This window comes from Hydra vulgaris, chromosome 02 (genome assembly GCF_038396675.1).
Source record: "Hydra vulgaris chromosome 02, alternate assembly HydraT2T_AEP".
Classification (NCBI taxonomy): domain Eukaryota; kingdom Metazoa; phylum Cnidaria; class Hydrozoa; order Anthoathecata; family Hydridae; genus Hydra; species Hydra vulgaris.
In genome coordinates, this window is record NC_088921.1 from 41062501 (window position 1) to 41078358 (window position 15858).

Consider the following 15858-nt stretch of genomic DNA (forward strand, 5'->3'; position numbering starts at 1 on the left):
ATTTTTATTACTGTATACACACTAGGAATCTTTAGCTAAATTAAATTACATGCAAAAGAACCTTGATTAAATAAAGAAGTTTTGAGTTTGCAAAAATAAAAGTATATTTTTTTAAAGTTACAAATCGATTTACACTTGCTATTGGTGAATACATTTGCTTATAAAATTATTTTAAAATATTGCTGTTACAAATTCCTGTTGTCTTTGAAAAGAAAATTGGAATTTGCAACAGTTTTATTTGAACACATTCTAGTTTGCGACAAATCAATCAACCTTGCTATTACAAATAAAGAAGAAAGATCATAATGTTACAAATCAATAAACTTTGCTATTATATTTATATACTTTGCTATACTAAATATACTTTTTTCTTTTCAAATTTAAAATTTCCTTATTTAGTATTTCGATTTTTTGCTTGTAATTTAATTTAAAAAAAGATTCCTAATTTGTTTACAGTAAAAAAAATTAAAGAAAATATTAAAAGGTTGAAGGAGGACAAGCGCATCATTTTATAATAAATAAATAAAAAAAAAATAAGAAAAAAGGATGAAACAAAGGAATTTATTTTAAAGGATAAAAAAGATTACTTAAAAATAAAGAAAAATATTTAAAGTAAAATAAGAAAAATTTTAAAGGTATAGACGAACGAAAAGATTGAAGAAAAAATGAATAAATGAATAAAATGAAATAAATTTGATAAAACAAAAACAAACAAAAAATTGATTAAAACCAAGTTAAAAGAAAAAAAGTTTGAAAAATGTTCAAAATAATAATAAAAAGGAGCTAATTAAAGCATAAAAATAAATCCGTAAAGTTTGTTATTATTTGTGCTGTTGTTGCTAATTTTTTGTTGTTGTTGTTCGCTGTTGTTTTAAGTATTTTCATATTTTTTTGATTCAATTTATTATAGCTTAATTGTTATTTTTTTAATTTATGCTTGCTTTTATTTATTGATATTGCTTTTTTATTATTTGATTATTTATTAATATTGCTGATTTTTTTTATTTGTTTGTTTGTTTATTTTATTAAAGTGTCAACTCCAAAGTTTTTAACTATATGAGTGACACCTAACCTAATTTTGTAAAATAATAAAAAAATTTGTAATTTTTCAATTTTTGGTTGAATAAATGGATAAAAAAATTAAAAATAATTAAAATAGGTCATATTTATGATTGAAAATGTCTTAATGTGACTACAGCTAATATTGTAGGGTAGATTAGGGTAATATGAGCACCTTAAGCAAAAATTGGAATAATTTCAAAAATAATTAAGCTGGATCCAAAATTTTTGCGAATAAACAATATTTAGGGATTCCTTTTCATGATCCACTTAGATATTTGGGATCCGAAATTTTATTTTAAAAACACAGAGGTTTTAAAAAAGTCACAAAAATGCTCATATTACCCTGACCACTTGGTAACATGAGCACTTTAAATTAGCTCACAAAAAAATATTAATTTTGTGAAAAAAATACCAACCTGACAATTAGAACTAATTTTTGGAATATAATGATTCGTTATTAACAAAACTTATCATTAAAAGATCAAATTTTAAGCCCCTTTTTGTTAAAACAATACTACAACTTTTCAAAAAAAAAAAAGAACTTTAATTCTGGTAAACCTGCTCCTCTAATAATTGAAGTTGATTCGGTATCTATCAGAAACAACGTTATAGCATCGGCAAAACAATTAGCATTGAGCAATTTTAAAGATATATTTATACGCCCTGATAACAAAGCAGCAGAACAAAGTGAATTCAATAAATTAAACTCAGAAAGAAAAGCAGCTAATTCTGACCTTGACAAGCTTGGAAAACTTGACAAGCCCTTTAGATTTGTCATCCGCAGCGATAAATTGCGATGCATTGATGTCTCACAGGAAGTTAAAATCAATGGACGTAAAAAGCATCCTTTCATCAAATGGAGAGATGCACAAGCAGCCAGAATTGCAAAAACACAATGAATCAAAGTGTTTACCTGCAAATATTTATTTAAATCCATTAAATACAAAAATAAAATCTGCTAAACCTAACCCTAACAATACATTTTTAAAATGTTTTTATACTAATGCAACTTCCCCTAATCCGGATAAAATTAACGAATTATCTGCACTTTGTGACATAAAAATGTATGATTTAATCTTTATTTCTGAGACATGGTTTACTGAAATATCTGCTTCTCAATTGAACAACTAATCACTAGTAAAGAAAAATCGAATTAGTCATGGTGGAGGTGTTGCTATCTACATCAAGCGTGATCTAGTCGTGAATGAGGTATCTGATCGTCATCTTAGAGAGATCTTAAACAACAGCAACTCCGAACAAATATGGTGTGAAATTAAAATCGGTAACGAAGTTGTTTTTATTGGTTGTGTCTATAGACAACCTTTATCAAATATAAATGATTTAAATAAAACAATTATATTGGCTAAGCAAGCTATTGATAGAAAAGCGTATAGTTGTATGTTACTAGCAGGTGATTTCAACTTTCCGGATATCAAATGGCACGATGATGACAGGATCGAATTACTAAGTAGTCAAAATAGTGTGGCAAGTGTTTTTCTTGATACTTTGGCTAATCAAAACCTAGAACAATTAGTTGATTTCTCAACATTCGAAGCATCTAATGGGTCAGCAAAAAACATTTTGGATTTAATTATTACAGACTTATCAACAAGAGTAATCAACTTATCTAGCTCTCTGCCGTTAGGTAATTTGTCACAAGGTCATCACATATTGAGTTGGGATTATGTCGTCCTTTCTAAAAATGAGACTACTTTCTCAAACAAAAAATATGACTTTAATAAAGGTGACTATATAAATTTCGGTAAAAAGATTATGGAAACTAACTGGAAGCAATTATTTGAAAATAAAAACACTAATGAGTGCTATGAACTTTTCTGCAATAAATATAATAAACTCAGCAAGCAATTTATTCCGTTAAAAAAAGTCCATACCACCCGTAATGCGCCGTGGATGAATAAGGAGGTACTGGCTATGATAAAGCAAAAAAAAAACAACTGGGCAATTACTTATCTGCGACTTACTGGCGATCAGCGACACTGATTCGTGAATATAGGAAACTAAGAAGCCAAGTGCAGAAAACATGTAAACGTTGTGTTTGAGTATTTGAAGCACAACTAGCATCAGATAAAAATAATCCTAAAAGGGTGTACGCTTATGCTAAGGCGCAACAGAATGTTCATGTACCTATTAGTGCTATATCTGATGCAAAAGGGGAAACGTTAACAGAGGGAATACATATCGTAAACAGACTTAACGAGCACTTCAAATCAGTTTTTGTTGATGATAGTAAAACTAGTCAGTTACCTATTTTTGAGAGAAGGCATTATCAAGAAGACTTAGGCAATATAACAATTAATTTTGAAGTGACGCTAGCTTATTTAAAAGGTTTGAACCCGAATAAATCTATTGGTGCTGATAACATTAGTCCAAAGGTACTTAAAGAATGCGCAGCTCAAATGACTTACCCTCTTACTTTACTTTACAATAAAGCACTGTCCGAAGGCTCAACACCTACAGCTTGGAAACAGTCACATGTCACACCGTTGTTCAAAAAAGGAAGTCGTCTTGATGCCGCTAATTACAGACCAGTGTCTATCACATCAGCTCCATGTAAAGTAATGGAAAAGATTATCAGGGAACAGATAACTAAATATCTTGAAAAAACGAGCTGCATCTCACATAATCAACATGGATTTATGTCCAAAAAAATATGCACGTCTAACTTATTGGAGAGTGTGTTGACTACATCAGGAAAGCGTTAAGTAAAATTTTGTCGATATTGCATTTTTGGGCGTCGCGAAAGCGTTTGATAAAGTTTCTCACCGTAGACTACTTCATAAATTAAAAGCATATGGGATTAATGGCAATGTTCTAAAATGGATTGAGTCATTTTTGATTAGTAGAAAACAGCAAAATGTTTTAGGTGAACACTCTAGCGACTGGATCGATGTTCTAAGCGGAGTTCCTCAAGGGTCTGTACTTGGTCCAACATTATTTATCATTTATATAAGCGACTTAACGGATAAGTTAAAATCAGTTCATAAAATCTATGCTGACGATACTAAACTGTTACAAGAAAAAAGACCTGAGTTTCATGATGCTGATTGCCTGATCCTACAAAATGATTTAAACATTGTCACAGAATGGTCAAAGGAATGGCTGATGGAGTTAAATGTTCCAAAATGTAAAGTTATGCACCTTGGTTATGGAAATAGTAATCATGAATATGTAATGAATGATGGAAATACATCACTTACTCTTAAGGCAATAGATATTGAGAGGGACCTGGGTATCTACATATCTAATGATCTAAAATGGAATCAATACATACAGGTTGCAACACATAAAGTGAATATGATACTTGGCCTATTAAAAAAAACATTTAGATCAAGAGATATGAAAGTTTGGAGTAAGTTATACACTACGTATGTTAGGCCGCACCTGGAATTCGCTATTCCGGTATGGTGTCCTTACTTAAAAGGTGACATCAAAGAAATCGAAAAAATTCAGCACAAAGCAACAAAAGTACCTCGTGATTTAGTAGGATTACATTATGCTAAAAGGTGTTGACGGCTCAATTTTATTACTTTGGAAACTCTTAGGAGGCGTGGCGACTTAATCCAACAGTTTAAGCTAGAAAACGGTTTTGAGAGTATCAATTGGCATAATCCACAAATTCGCAGATCATCTTCCAACGTCCTAATGCGTGAATTCCCATATAATAATGCTCGTCACAATTTTTTTACAAATCGTATTGTCAATGGTTGGAATAACTTGCCGTCAGCATGCAAAAAGGTTCCGTCAATTAACACATTTTAAGAATAGAATTGAAAAGTACTTTTTTTTCTACAGCTGCAAACAGTACATCTTTTACTGAAGATGAGCTGCACGTTTATTAATTAATTCGTGCTTTAGCAGCTACAAATATTGGCTTTTTAGATACTATTTGTCATAGATGTAAACTTTAATTAAATGAAAGCAATCTTTTTTTCCTTTTCCCAATTTTGATATCAACTTACTAGCTATGAATAACAATTGCTTTTTCTTTTTTTTTTTTACTTAAAGTTTATATTTCACAAACCATAAATTTTTGTATAATTTGTTGGTTTTGTTTGTTTGGTTTTTAATTATTTGTTATTTTATCTACGAGGACTTATTTAAATATATTACTATAACTATTACTATGTTTTCTGCAAGAAAAAAAAAAAAAAATTTGTGTGTTATTTTTTCAATTTTATCAACCTTTTTTGAATTTAAATTACAGAAAAATATTTAGTTAAAATATTAAAAAATTTTACTACATTTTATTTTTATTCAAAAAACCAATTAAAACCACTGCTTAGGACTTTAAATAGGTAATTTCAATGAAAACCACTGCTTAGGACTTTAAATAGGTAATTTCAATGAAAACCACTGCTTAGGACTTTAAATAGGTAATTTCAATGAAAACCACTGCTTAGGACTTTAAATAGGTAATTTCAATGAAAATCACTGGGTGATTTGAGCATGCTCATATTACACAAAAATGGCATCTTTAAATAAAGTCAAAACTAAATAGTTCTATGCATTGTTTTTCAAGCCAAAAAGGATTGGATTTTTAGCTAACATATTTTTCTTTATGAAAAAATTAATTTCATTATTTTAGCACCAAAATTTCGCGCCACAGACTTATTCATGCGCGATGATATTATTTTAAAAACGCAAAAAATTTAACAGCGTTTTAGTTAGATGATACCCGCTAATTACTGCATATAGATTTACACTAATTGCACTGATTCCTGTAATCACCACATAAATTCAATTCAAAAAATACATAGCAACTTTAACTTTACTTCTTACATCTAAGAAATCTTTAAGTATGCTCATATTACCAAGGTGCTCATATTACTCTAATCTACCCTACATATTAAGTATTTATATATTTCTGGAAATTTAAAAGTTGAAAAGTAATTCAAATATCTGTTGTTGTTTTATTTGGAAATATGAAATTTTAGTTAATCAGCAACAAGTAACATAGAATTTGTTACATTTTAGTCAGTCTCTCTCCCTGAATATGCTGACGCTGTGGTGATTGGTGGCGGTTCTATTGGTTGCTCTACTGCATATCATCTTACAAAACATGGCATGAAGAATGTTGTTCTTATAGAAAAAGATCAATTAAGTGCAGGAACAACATGGCATAGCGCTGGACTCTTATGGAGATTGAGACCTTCAGACATTGAGGTTGAACTACTTGCCCATACAAGGTTAATTGCTCGTGATATTTTAGAGAAAGAGACTAGTCTAAGTTCTGTATTTAATGAAAACGGTGGCTTGTTTATTGCAAACAATAAAGTGCGATTGGATGAATATAAACGGTTAATGACTGTAAGTTTAATGATTTGTAATATTTTATTGTTCTATATATAGCAATATTATAAGTAATCAATGTTATAACAACAATAACAATAACAGTAATTATAATAATAGCAATAGCAATGCTAACAATTATAATAATCTAAAAAATAATAAGCTTTGCAATTACAAAATATCTAGGAATAAAACCTTATTGATAATATAGTTATATAGATAAGGCTTTATCTATATAGTTATAGTCCTTTGTGGTTGGAACATGATGTGCTTTACCATAAGAAAAGTTGTTCAACATGATCTCAACTATCAAATCTAATAATTAGGTTTAAGTAATGTTATTATATATATTTTAATAGTTTTTATTAAAAAAAAAATGATTTCAAAAATTTTAATGATAGCTTGGAAAAGTTTATGGAGTGGAATCTTATACTTTGTCTCCAGCTGAAACAAAAGCTTTGTATCCTCTAATGAATGTGAATGATATATATGGAACTTTATATAGTCCTGGCGATGGAACAATAGATCCTTCTGGATGGACAGCAGTTTTATCAAGAGCTGCTGCTCTACGAGGAGCAAAAGTAAAATTAATATTTATTTAGAACATTTTAAAAATTCGTTGCTATTTTATCTTTTACATGATTTCAGATAGTTGAAAATTGTTTGGTAACAAATCTATTAACTGAAGTGGATTTATTTGGAAAGAAAAAAATATCTGAAGTACATACCAATCTTGGCAATGTAAAAACAAACTGTGTTATAAATTGTGCTGGTGCATGGGCTCCTCATATTGGAGCAATGTGTGGTGTTCCAGTACCATTGGTTGCTTTGAGACATGCTTATGTTATTTCAGAACGTATTGAGGGTATTGAGAGAATGCCAAATGTGCGTGATCATGATGCATCAGTATATCTAAGACTCCAAGGTGATGCTCTTGCTATTGGAGGTTACGAACAAAATCCCATGTTTGTTAATAATGTGAGTATTCATTAAATTTTACTTTATAGTCTTTGTTTTGTTTTTAAAAAAACTTTAAAAAACTTTTAAATAATGGCAATCTTTTAAATAATTAAAAGGAAATTTTTTGTCAAAATTTGTTTTTAAACTTGATCTCTAACTGAAAAAGGTCATCTGTTTTTTCTGCTTTAGTATCATATATATGGTTGATATATTATAAAGGGTATGATATATCAACTTGATAAAATCAAATAGTTTTTGTAATGTTGTTAAAAGTTGTTAAAAATATCAGCCACTTGTTAAAAATATTTTGAACAAACATAAACTGTTGCATTAAAAGTTGTTTAAAAATATTCTTAAGGCATGTTAGATATTGTTTATTATATAAACTAACTTAATCCAAATATATCATTATTTCCTAAGGTATAAACTTCTGCCAAAGTGCTAGAAATAAGTTCAAAACCTGGTCAAAACACTACCAGTTGGTAAAACAGACAAAAAAATATGTCTCTGTTAACAAATTTTTTGTTAACTTCTTAAATACATTTATTTTCAAAATTAAGTGAAAAAATAAATATTTAAATCTTCTACCTACCTGGCCAACATGGTATGAGCTCAGTTGAATGTGGAGGGCATCTAGCCATTTAACAGCCAAGCAGTTTTAAGGATCTTAAAAAGGTGATTGACAACTCCTAGGAGGAGATGCAATTCTATCAGTGGGATGATTTTCGAAGTCAGAACATTATCAAGCCTGCCAATGAACATTCTTTTTGACTGACATTGCTGAACTCCTTTGCATTAGCAACAACCCTGTCAGATTGGTAAAAAATATTCAAGGCTAGATTTGATCGAGCCCAGTGTTTGCAAGTTTCAAGATTTGGCAAAACACTTGGTTTTAATATCACACCATGTGCAAGGGTGTATACATGAATGGGTTTGAAGATCACAAATTATATTTACAATTTTTATATTACAAGCCAAAGTTAGTTTAACTCCATTTGCATTAATTAGTGACCAGATGGTGTTTCCGTTCTTTAGTGTCAACAATGCTTAGAAAAAACTTGAGAAAACCTACGCCACCATCAATTTCTAGCTTAAAAAAAAAGCCACCAAAAGATTGAATAACAAGAATTAATAAATAATTTCAGTGAGCAACAACCTGAACTGTACCTTTTCTGAATCACTTTTTCTGTCTGTGATTTTTAAGTCACTGCAGGTAAAGAAATTACTTAGGTGTTGACCTGCTCTTAGTGAATTTATTTTAAAATTAGGCTCTACCATCTTGCTGTTTATATAGAAGGGATATCCCTAAAAATCTTTTCAATTGTTTTTTAGCATTTTTATGTATTTTGATAGTAATATATACCTTAGAAAATGCTGAAATTGTTATGCTATGCATGAGCCATATTAAGCCATGCTTTAAATAACAAATTAATATTTTTATCTAAAAAAATTAAAATGATACACGTACCAGTAAAACAAATATAATAAAAATTGTTGATTTTTCATAGTAGAACATATATGTAACCATTATTTTGAAAATATTGACAGAGAGACATTGATAATAATGTTATTAATATTACAGTATTTGGTAGCATTGTGAGGTATAACTAACAAAATAAAACTGAAACTTTCATAAATCCTAAACAGTTGACCAATCAGACTAAAGGTTTGATTTTTTGGTGTTTTTTATCTTTTTGGTTTAGCCATAGGCTACATTTGCACCAGAATTTTAAATTAAATTATAGAGTCGCTCTCATTCTACAAGTGTTTTTATTGGCACACTCTGAAGTCAAAACTTTACTTAATTCAAATATTCTAATTAATTTTTTTCAGTGAATAAAATAAAAAGATTTCAAAAATTGCATCACAGGGTACCTTGATGTTCCATGTAAGTGACATTCTTGGGTCAGCTAAGTTAAGCATTATCAGGGTCCATGAAAATAATACTGTGAACTTTAGTATCTGAGGAAATTAATGATGCATAATTGCAATGTTTATAAAAACATGTTTTTATAAACATTTTAATATTATTAAACCAAAGTTTTTTTTTAACTTGAATCAGACATTAAAGGTTTTTATTAGAACATATCTGCTATTTTTATTAATGTATATTTTTTCACAACTAGTGAACTTTGAATTGTCATTGTTTTCTCATATACCATAGGTTTTAAGTTGCAGTTTAAAGTTCAAAGATGTGACAAAATATTTTTTTTAATCAAATAATTTGAATTTACTTTTTGAAGCCATTATATTAGGATTAACAGTAATTATATAACTTGTAATTATACTTATTAATTATTACTTGTAATAATATAGTTATTTGATAGTTGTTATTAAAATAATTGAGAAAAGATTTAGAATTAAAGCAAACTCTTTGTCATTTTTCTAGAATTATATATTTAGCAATTTTTAATGTTTTGTTTATTTGGTTGCTATAACTACTATAACATGGTTCTTACTATATTTGGTTATATTATTTCTTACCATGTCTGTCATCTCTATGTTCTTTTATTTTAAAGTGTAAATGTAACAAATCAAATAACAAAGAGAGATAAGTACTTATCCTTATCTCTCACACTTATTATTATAATTTTTATAAAATGATAAATACAATATGTTTTCTATTAATACAAAAAACATTTTTATTTAAGTAAAAAGTATTTTTTCTGAAACTTCTGTAATTATTTTCTTTAGCTTCCAAACAATTTTGCATTTTCACTATATGACTTGGATTGGGATGTTTTTAGTTCTAACATTAATGGTGCCATCAACCGTGTTCCAATTATTGAAAAAACTGGTATCAAATCAACAGTTTGTGGCCCAGGTATAATTTTTTTCAAATCAACTGTACGCAGCCTAGTTTTTTTTTTTCAATAGCAGTCATGTAACTTTATAAAGTAATTTTACAAGTTATAAAAAATAATAATCTCCATTGATAGAAATATTTAGGTTCATGTTTATTTATTTAATGTTATTTACAGTGTTATAATTTTATTTGTTAGAAATAGTTTACAAATTACAATTTAATATATTTAAAATTTTTATAATTTGTGATATTTAGTTTGTAAAATATTTCTAACTTCATATTGATATAAGCTTCACTAATTTGCTCCACACTGTCAAATTCATTTTTGCTATTATCTCCATAATCTCTATTATCTATATAATCTCTATATCTCTCTATCCAAAAATTCTATAAGTACTTTTCATCAAAATAAAAATGCATAGTATCAAACATGTTTACATTACAATAAAAATGCATAGCAAGCTCAAAAAAATTAAACTTTCTTTAAAATATAAATGAACTAAAAAAATATTTAAACAAAAAATATTAATTGATTAAAAAAACATCCAAATCAGGTCAGGTTCAAGATCATCACGATCACCCTGGTATTGTGTAACCTAATACTACCTGCCCCATGCCCTGCTGCCTTGTAGGGTTTTTTTTTTTTAGGTAAAGGCTAGAAGAAATAAACTCTGACTTGAAATTCTCTTGCCTTGGGGCTCTTGGTTGAGTAAAGCCTAGAGATGATGTCTCAATAAAAATACTCATCTTGGGCAGTTGCTAACTACATCCAGCTACTGTCTTGCAGAAAGCCCCCTAGGCAATGACTTTAGGGGTAAGCAGAAAAATTCTGTTAACCAGCCTTAAACCTCTTCTTCATCTTCTAAGCTAGTGTAGATGTAAACTTGTGTTATATTGTTTCTTGGTAAGGATGATGAATGCTGGATCTTCTTGACTGTACTCAGATTTTTGCTTGTGCTTCTTTGATAATGGCTATACAAGCCTTCCTGTTATCTCCTAATGAGGGTAAAGCTCTAAAACTCAGTTTAATGTTTCTGAGGCCAGCTTTTTTTAAGGTTTCTCGAACTCTGTGGTAACTCTCAAAGAGGTTCATTCCATCAACAACTGTAAAATATCAGAGTAAAATATCATGTAAAGTATTAACAATGCCATGTTGCACATGAATGGTGTTTCCCTGTTAATGTTTTAGGTGTGCATTGTTGAGGTCACATAAGGAGCCCTAAGTAATGACTTTAAAGTTAATTAGCAGGACTGAGACGACTGCATAACCCATTGCTTGGGATGCTGTGCTCTATATACAGAGATTATCCAGATATTTTTTCAACTTTTAGTTTTTCCAGATATCCAAAACATTTTCCATACATCTAAGTTTAGGTATATTTTTTTGTAATATGTTTGTTTTTTAAGCTTTTTTACTCATTTAAAAATTAAGAAAAGTTTGAATAAGAAAATGGAAACAACTCAGCTATAATCAAAATTACAGGGAAAATATATTCTGGATATTTTATCCAATTTTTTAAACAATTTTCCAGATTTTTAAAATATGACCTGGATGATATATGTATATATGAATGAGTAAAGTTATCTTTAAACATAAACACTGAATCACACCAAAGTAACCACAAATATTAAACATAAATAACCATTCCCACTATCTAACTATTTCAATATATCTTCTACAAATATTCTTGGTCCTTGAAGTAACTTTCCATCAGTAGAATCTTAACTCTTGCAAAATTTACCATACCTGCTTGCTCTTTGTAAGACCAATTTAATTTCAGCTGTTCCTTCTTATGATCTCAATATTGATGGGTACTGTTCTTTGATTCACAAAGACTCCAATAGTCACATGCTTGGCTTGGGGGTATATTTGCGCTGCAGTTCATCTATTTGTCATGAAATCAGGTTTGATGCCTTTGACCATTCTTTTATGGGCTTCTGCTTAGCATCTCTTCACTTTATCAACTTTTTCTTTGTTCTTTATCTTTCTTCTTCTTCTCAAGACTGCACTCATGTAGATGTAATTTCTGATCATATATGCCATGCCCTTTCTCTTTACCACTCTGCTAATATTATTGTTATTGATAACTTTAATGGTCATCACACTGAATGGCTTGGCTCTAACACCCTTGTCCCTGCAGGGACTAAAGCTCATAACTTCTGTATTTCTCAATCTTGACTTGTTTTCCAGACAACCCTTATCACTTATCTGCACTCCTTGATTTGTGTTTTGTCTCTGACCCTAGCTTGTATTCAGTTTCTCCTTGTTCTATTTTAGGTGGTTCCAACTATGCAATGATCTCTTTAAATCTTTCATCTCGTATTTCATCTTTGGACCCTATCATTGCTCTACTTACCCCAAAGCTGACTGATTCTTTTCATGACAGTCCTTGGGCTGTCTTCTCTCTCTCAGATAATAAATGTGCCTCTTATGTAACCTTCTGGGACCAAGCGGGTATTCAATCTTGCATTAGATCAAGGCAGCAAAGCAAGGGCTGTTGCTCTTGACATATCTAAAGCTTTCAGAAAAGTTTGGCATGCTGGTCTTCTCCATAAGCTTGTTTCATATGGTGTTTCTGGGAAAATTTTTACCATCAAATCATTTCTTTCTAATTACATTATTAAAGTTGTCCTCAAAGGCCAACGCTCTTCTTCATATCCAGTAACTTCTGAGGTACCTCAAGGTTCTATCCTTGGTCCTGTTTTATTTCTTGTCTACATAAATGATTTTCTTGATAACTTTGCATCTAAAGTGGCTCTATTTCTTGCTGATGACTCAATTTTATATTACTGTCTTGACAAAAAGTCTTCTCTTTTCAATTGCTTAGAACAGGCAGCCAATCTTGAGTCTGATCTCACATCTGTAGCTGTCTTGGGCTTGCAGTGACTTGTGAAATTTAACTTCAACAAAATTCAGTTATTTGCTGCAAAACTATTGCAATACTGTCATCTTCCTATATTGACAAATAGCAACTGTCTCACTGAGTCCTCTTCTTTACTTCTTGGATTATTCATCATTATATTTTTATACTATATTATTATTATTACTATTGTGCTCATCATCTTACTCTTGATTCCATTTTCTACCTCTACAAATCTTATATCCCTGTATAAAATACTGTTGTGATATTTGGGCATAAAGATATTAGAATATAGCAGGGGCTATTCTAGACTGTTTTCGACAATGCCGAACGTATTTGTGCGCCACCCAAATTAAAAATTGAGGACCTTTTTTTCTTTTTTTATTATAGTTTTCATGTTTTTTACGGCAAAAAGCGTTGGGATTTTTTTTGCAACAACAAAAAAACGCTAATATTTCTGCTAAATTTCTTGGGGGAGGGTACCACTGCCCAAATTTTTTTCCTGGAATAGCCCCTGTATAGATAAAAAAGTCATTAATATAGATAAAAAACAAAACAGGACCAAGGATAGAACCTTAAAGTACCCCAAAGGTAATTGGAAATGAAGAAGAGTGTTGGCCTTTGAGGATGACTTCAATAAAGTGGCTAAAAAGAAATTATTTGATAATCTAAAAAAACTTTCCATACGAAGCAAGCTTAAGGGAAGACCAGCATCCAATAACCCTTACCTTGCTACCTCCATCTAATGCATGATAGAATCTTTCAGTCACAGCAGTTAGCAAGTCAGACAAAGAATGAGAAGATCAGAAACCATATTGATTGTTAGACAGTAAGTCTTTTGACTCAAGACAAGATGTTAGAAATTTGTTGATTTAAGTCTCAAAGACCTTGCTAATAGTAGAGAGAAGGCTGATTGAACAATAGTTGGACAGGTTAGAAATGATATGATGATATCATATGAATAAATATACTAAATTAAGGATTTAATGTAAATTACATGATTAGATATATTAAATTAAAGATTTAATGTAAATGATTATATATTAAATATTAGAGTAAAATAAGTAGTTAATTACCAAATATAAAAAGTATTATTAATTAAATGCATTTTATTGCTTGTTCAATTTTTTGACAAAATTTTTTTATTCATAACTTTTTTTCATAAATCATCTAATTCAGTTCCAAAAAAGTGATCTTCTAAAAAAAAAAATTTTAAAGTTTAAAATTTTTTTTTGTAGAAGATCACTTTTTTTTCTATTTTCTATTTTTATATAAGTTATTGAGTAGAAAATAATGTTTTCCTATTAATAATTCAAGTGTATGTGGTAGTGGTGTAGTGGTAGAGCGCTCGCTCATAAGCGAGAGGTTCTGAGTTCGATCCCCACCACATCCCCGATAGTATCGCGCTCAACTTATTTCTCCGCGCAGCGGCCTTGTTCTTCAAGGTTCGTGTTTCGGAGATATAGAGTTGAGAGAGGATTATAACCACAATTAAGTAGCCTCCTCGTTTGTAGTGGTCTTCACGGCCTTGAGGAGGTAAATTTAAAAAAAGTGTCAAAAAAAAATTTGACATTTATTTAAAAACAAAATTGCTGTCTTATTTGACACAATTTTACTCCTTTTTTTAAAAAAAAAAAATTAAATAAGTTTTATTGTTACTAAGTTGTTTATTTGTTAGAATCGTTTACTGCTGACCACAAACCTTTAATTGGACCTGATATCAATGTTAGGGGTTATTACCATAATTGTGGATTTAATTCAGCTGGTATCATGTTGTCAGGAGGATGTGCTAATGAACTTGCTAAGTGGGTAATTCATGGTAATCCTGATTTAGACATGTGGAGCTATGATATCAGGTAATTCATCATTGATTAGATGATGAATCAATGATGTTCTCTAAATCTGTCGATATCAAGTTTTAGAAAATAAGCCAAAAAACTTTTGTTACTTTTTAAAAAATTTCAAAAATTTATTTATATTACAACATAATTCCATAAAGCATGAGATCAAAAAAAAAAAAAAAAATGAGAAAGGAAAATAAGTTTTCAAATTTTAATAATAAATTACATTCAAAAAAAAGTTTTAAATTAAGTAATGACCGAAGTCACCAAAAAATTTAAACAATTGAATTATAAATTAATCAAAATTTGTTACAACATTAAAATTTTTTTATATATTCATGAAGAAAATTCATTATGGACCTACAAATAGTGAGAGACTGGGGTTATTATTTGACCAGGGCCGGGATTAATAAAATATAGCCAGGGCCAGGTTTGTGACTAGGGCTGTATAAACATTTATACATCCTAAAGTATTTTTTTATTATTCAAAATTCATGTTATAATTTGTGTATATACGCATATATAAACATCATCATAATCAACATGATCAATATAATCATCATTATTATCATGATGATGATGATGATCATCATCATTATCATCATCATCATCATCATCATCATCATCATTATAATCATCATCATAATCATGATTATCATCATCAACAGCATAAAAGAGTTTATATCCATAATATGTATGCATAATGTGCATCTTGGAAGCTTTTATTCCTTCTAGACTAAAAGTTTTTATTACTTCTCTTCTCTTCAATTCAAGCCTCATTCTACTCTACACTTTTCACCATCTCGAGCAGTTGCTTTATTTAACATAAATCATTTTTTCATCTTTTTTTACAAGAATATCTCTCTTAAGAAAAATTCCTTTTATTATTGCAAGAAACCCATTTAAAAAAGTCCTGTCTGATGTTAAGCTCTGTTATTCTCAGTTTACTAAATCTTGTATCTTATTTCTGATGTTAGGTTAGGCTAGAGACTTTTGGTTAGTCTTCAACAGTGTCATT

At 29.6% G+C, this 15858-nt stretch overlaps 1 protein-coding gene across 1 annotated transcript in view; it reads left to right on the forward strand.

The window, feature by feature from the left end:
• The window catches only part of LOC100197405 (sarcosine dehydrogenase, mitochondrial), a 36534-nt gene that overhangs the window by 797 nt on the left and 19879 nt on the right, over nucleotides 1-15858 (forward strand). Inside the window, exons 2-6 of the mRNA XM_065790937.1 lie at nucleotides 6058-6390; nucleotides 6774-6953; nucleotides 7021-7350; nucleotides 10027-10156; nucleotides 14678-14855. Coding sequence (XP_065647009.1) covers nucleotides 6058-6390; nucleotides 6774-6953; nucleotides 7021-7350; nucleotides 10027-10156; nucleotides 14678-14855 — 1151 coding nt within the window. The remainder of the gene's footprint in view (nucleotides 1-6057; nucleotides 6391-6773; nucleotides 6954-7020; nucleotides 7351-10026; nucleotides 10157-14677; nucleotides 14856-15858) is intronic.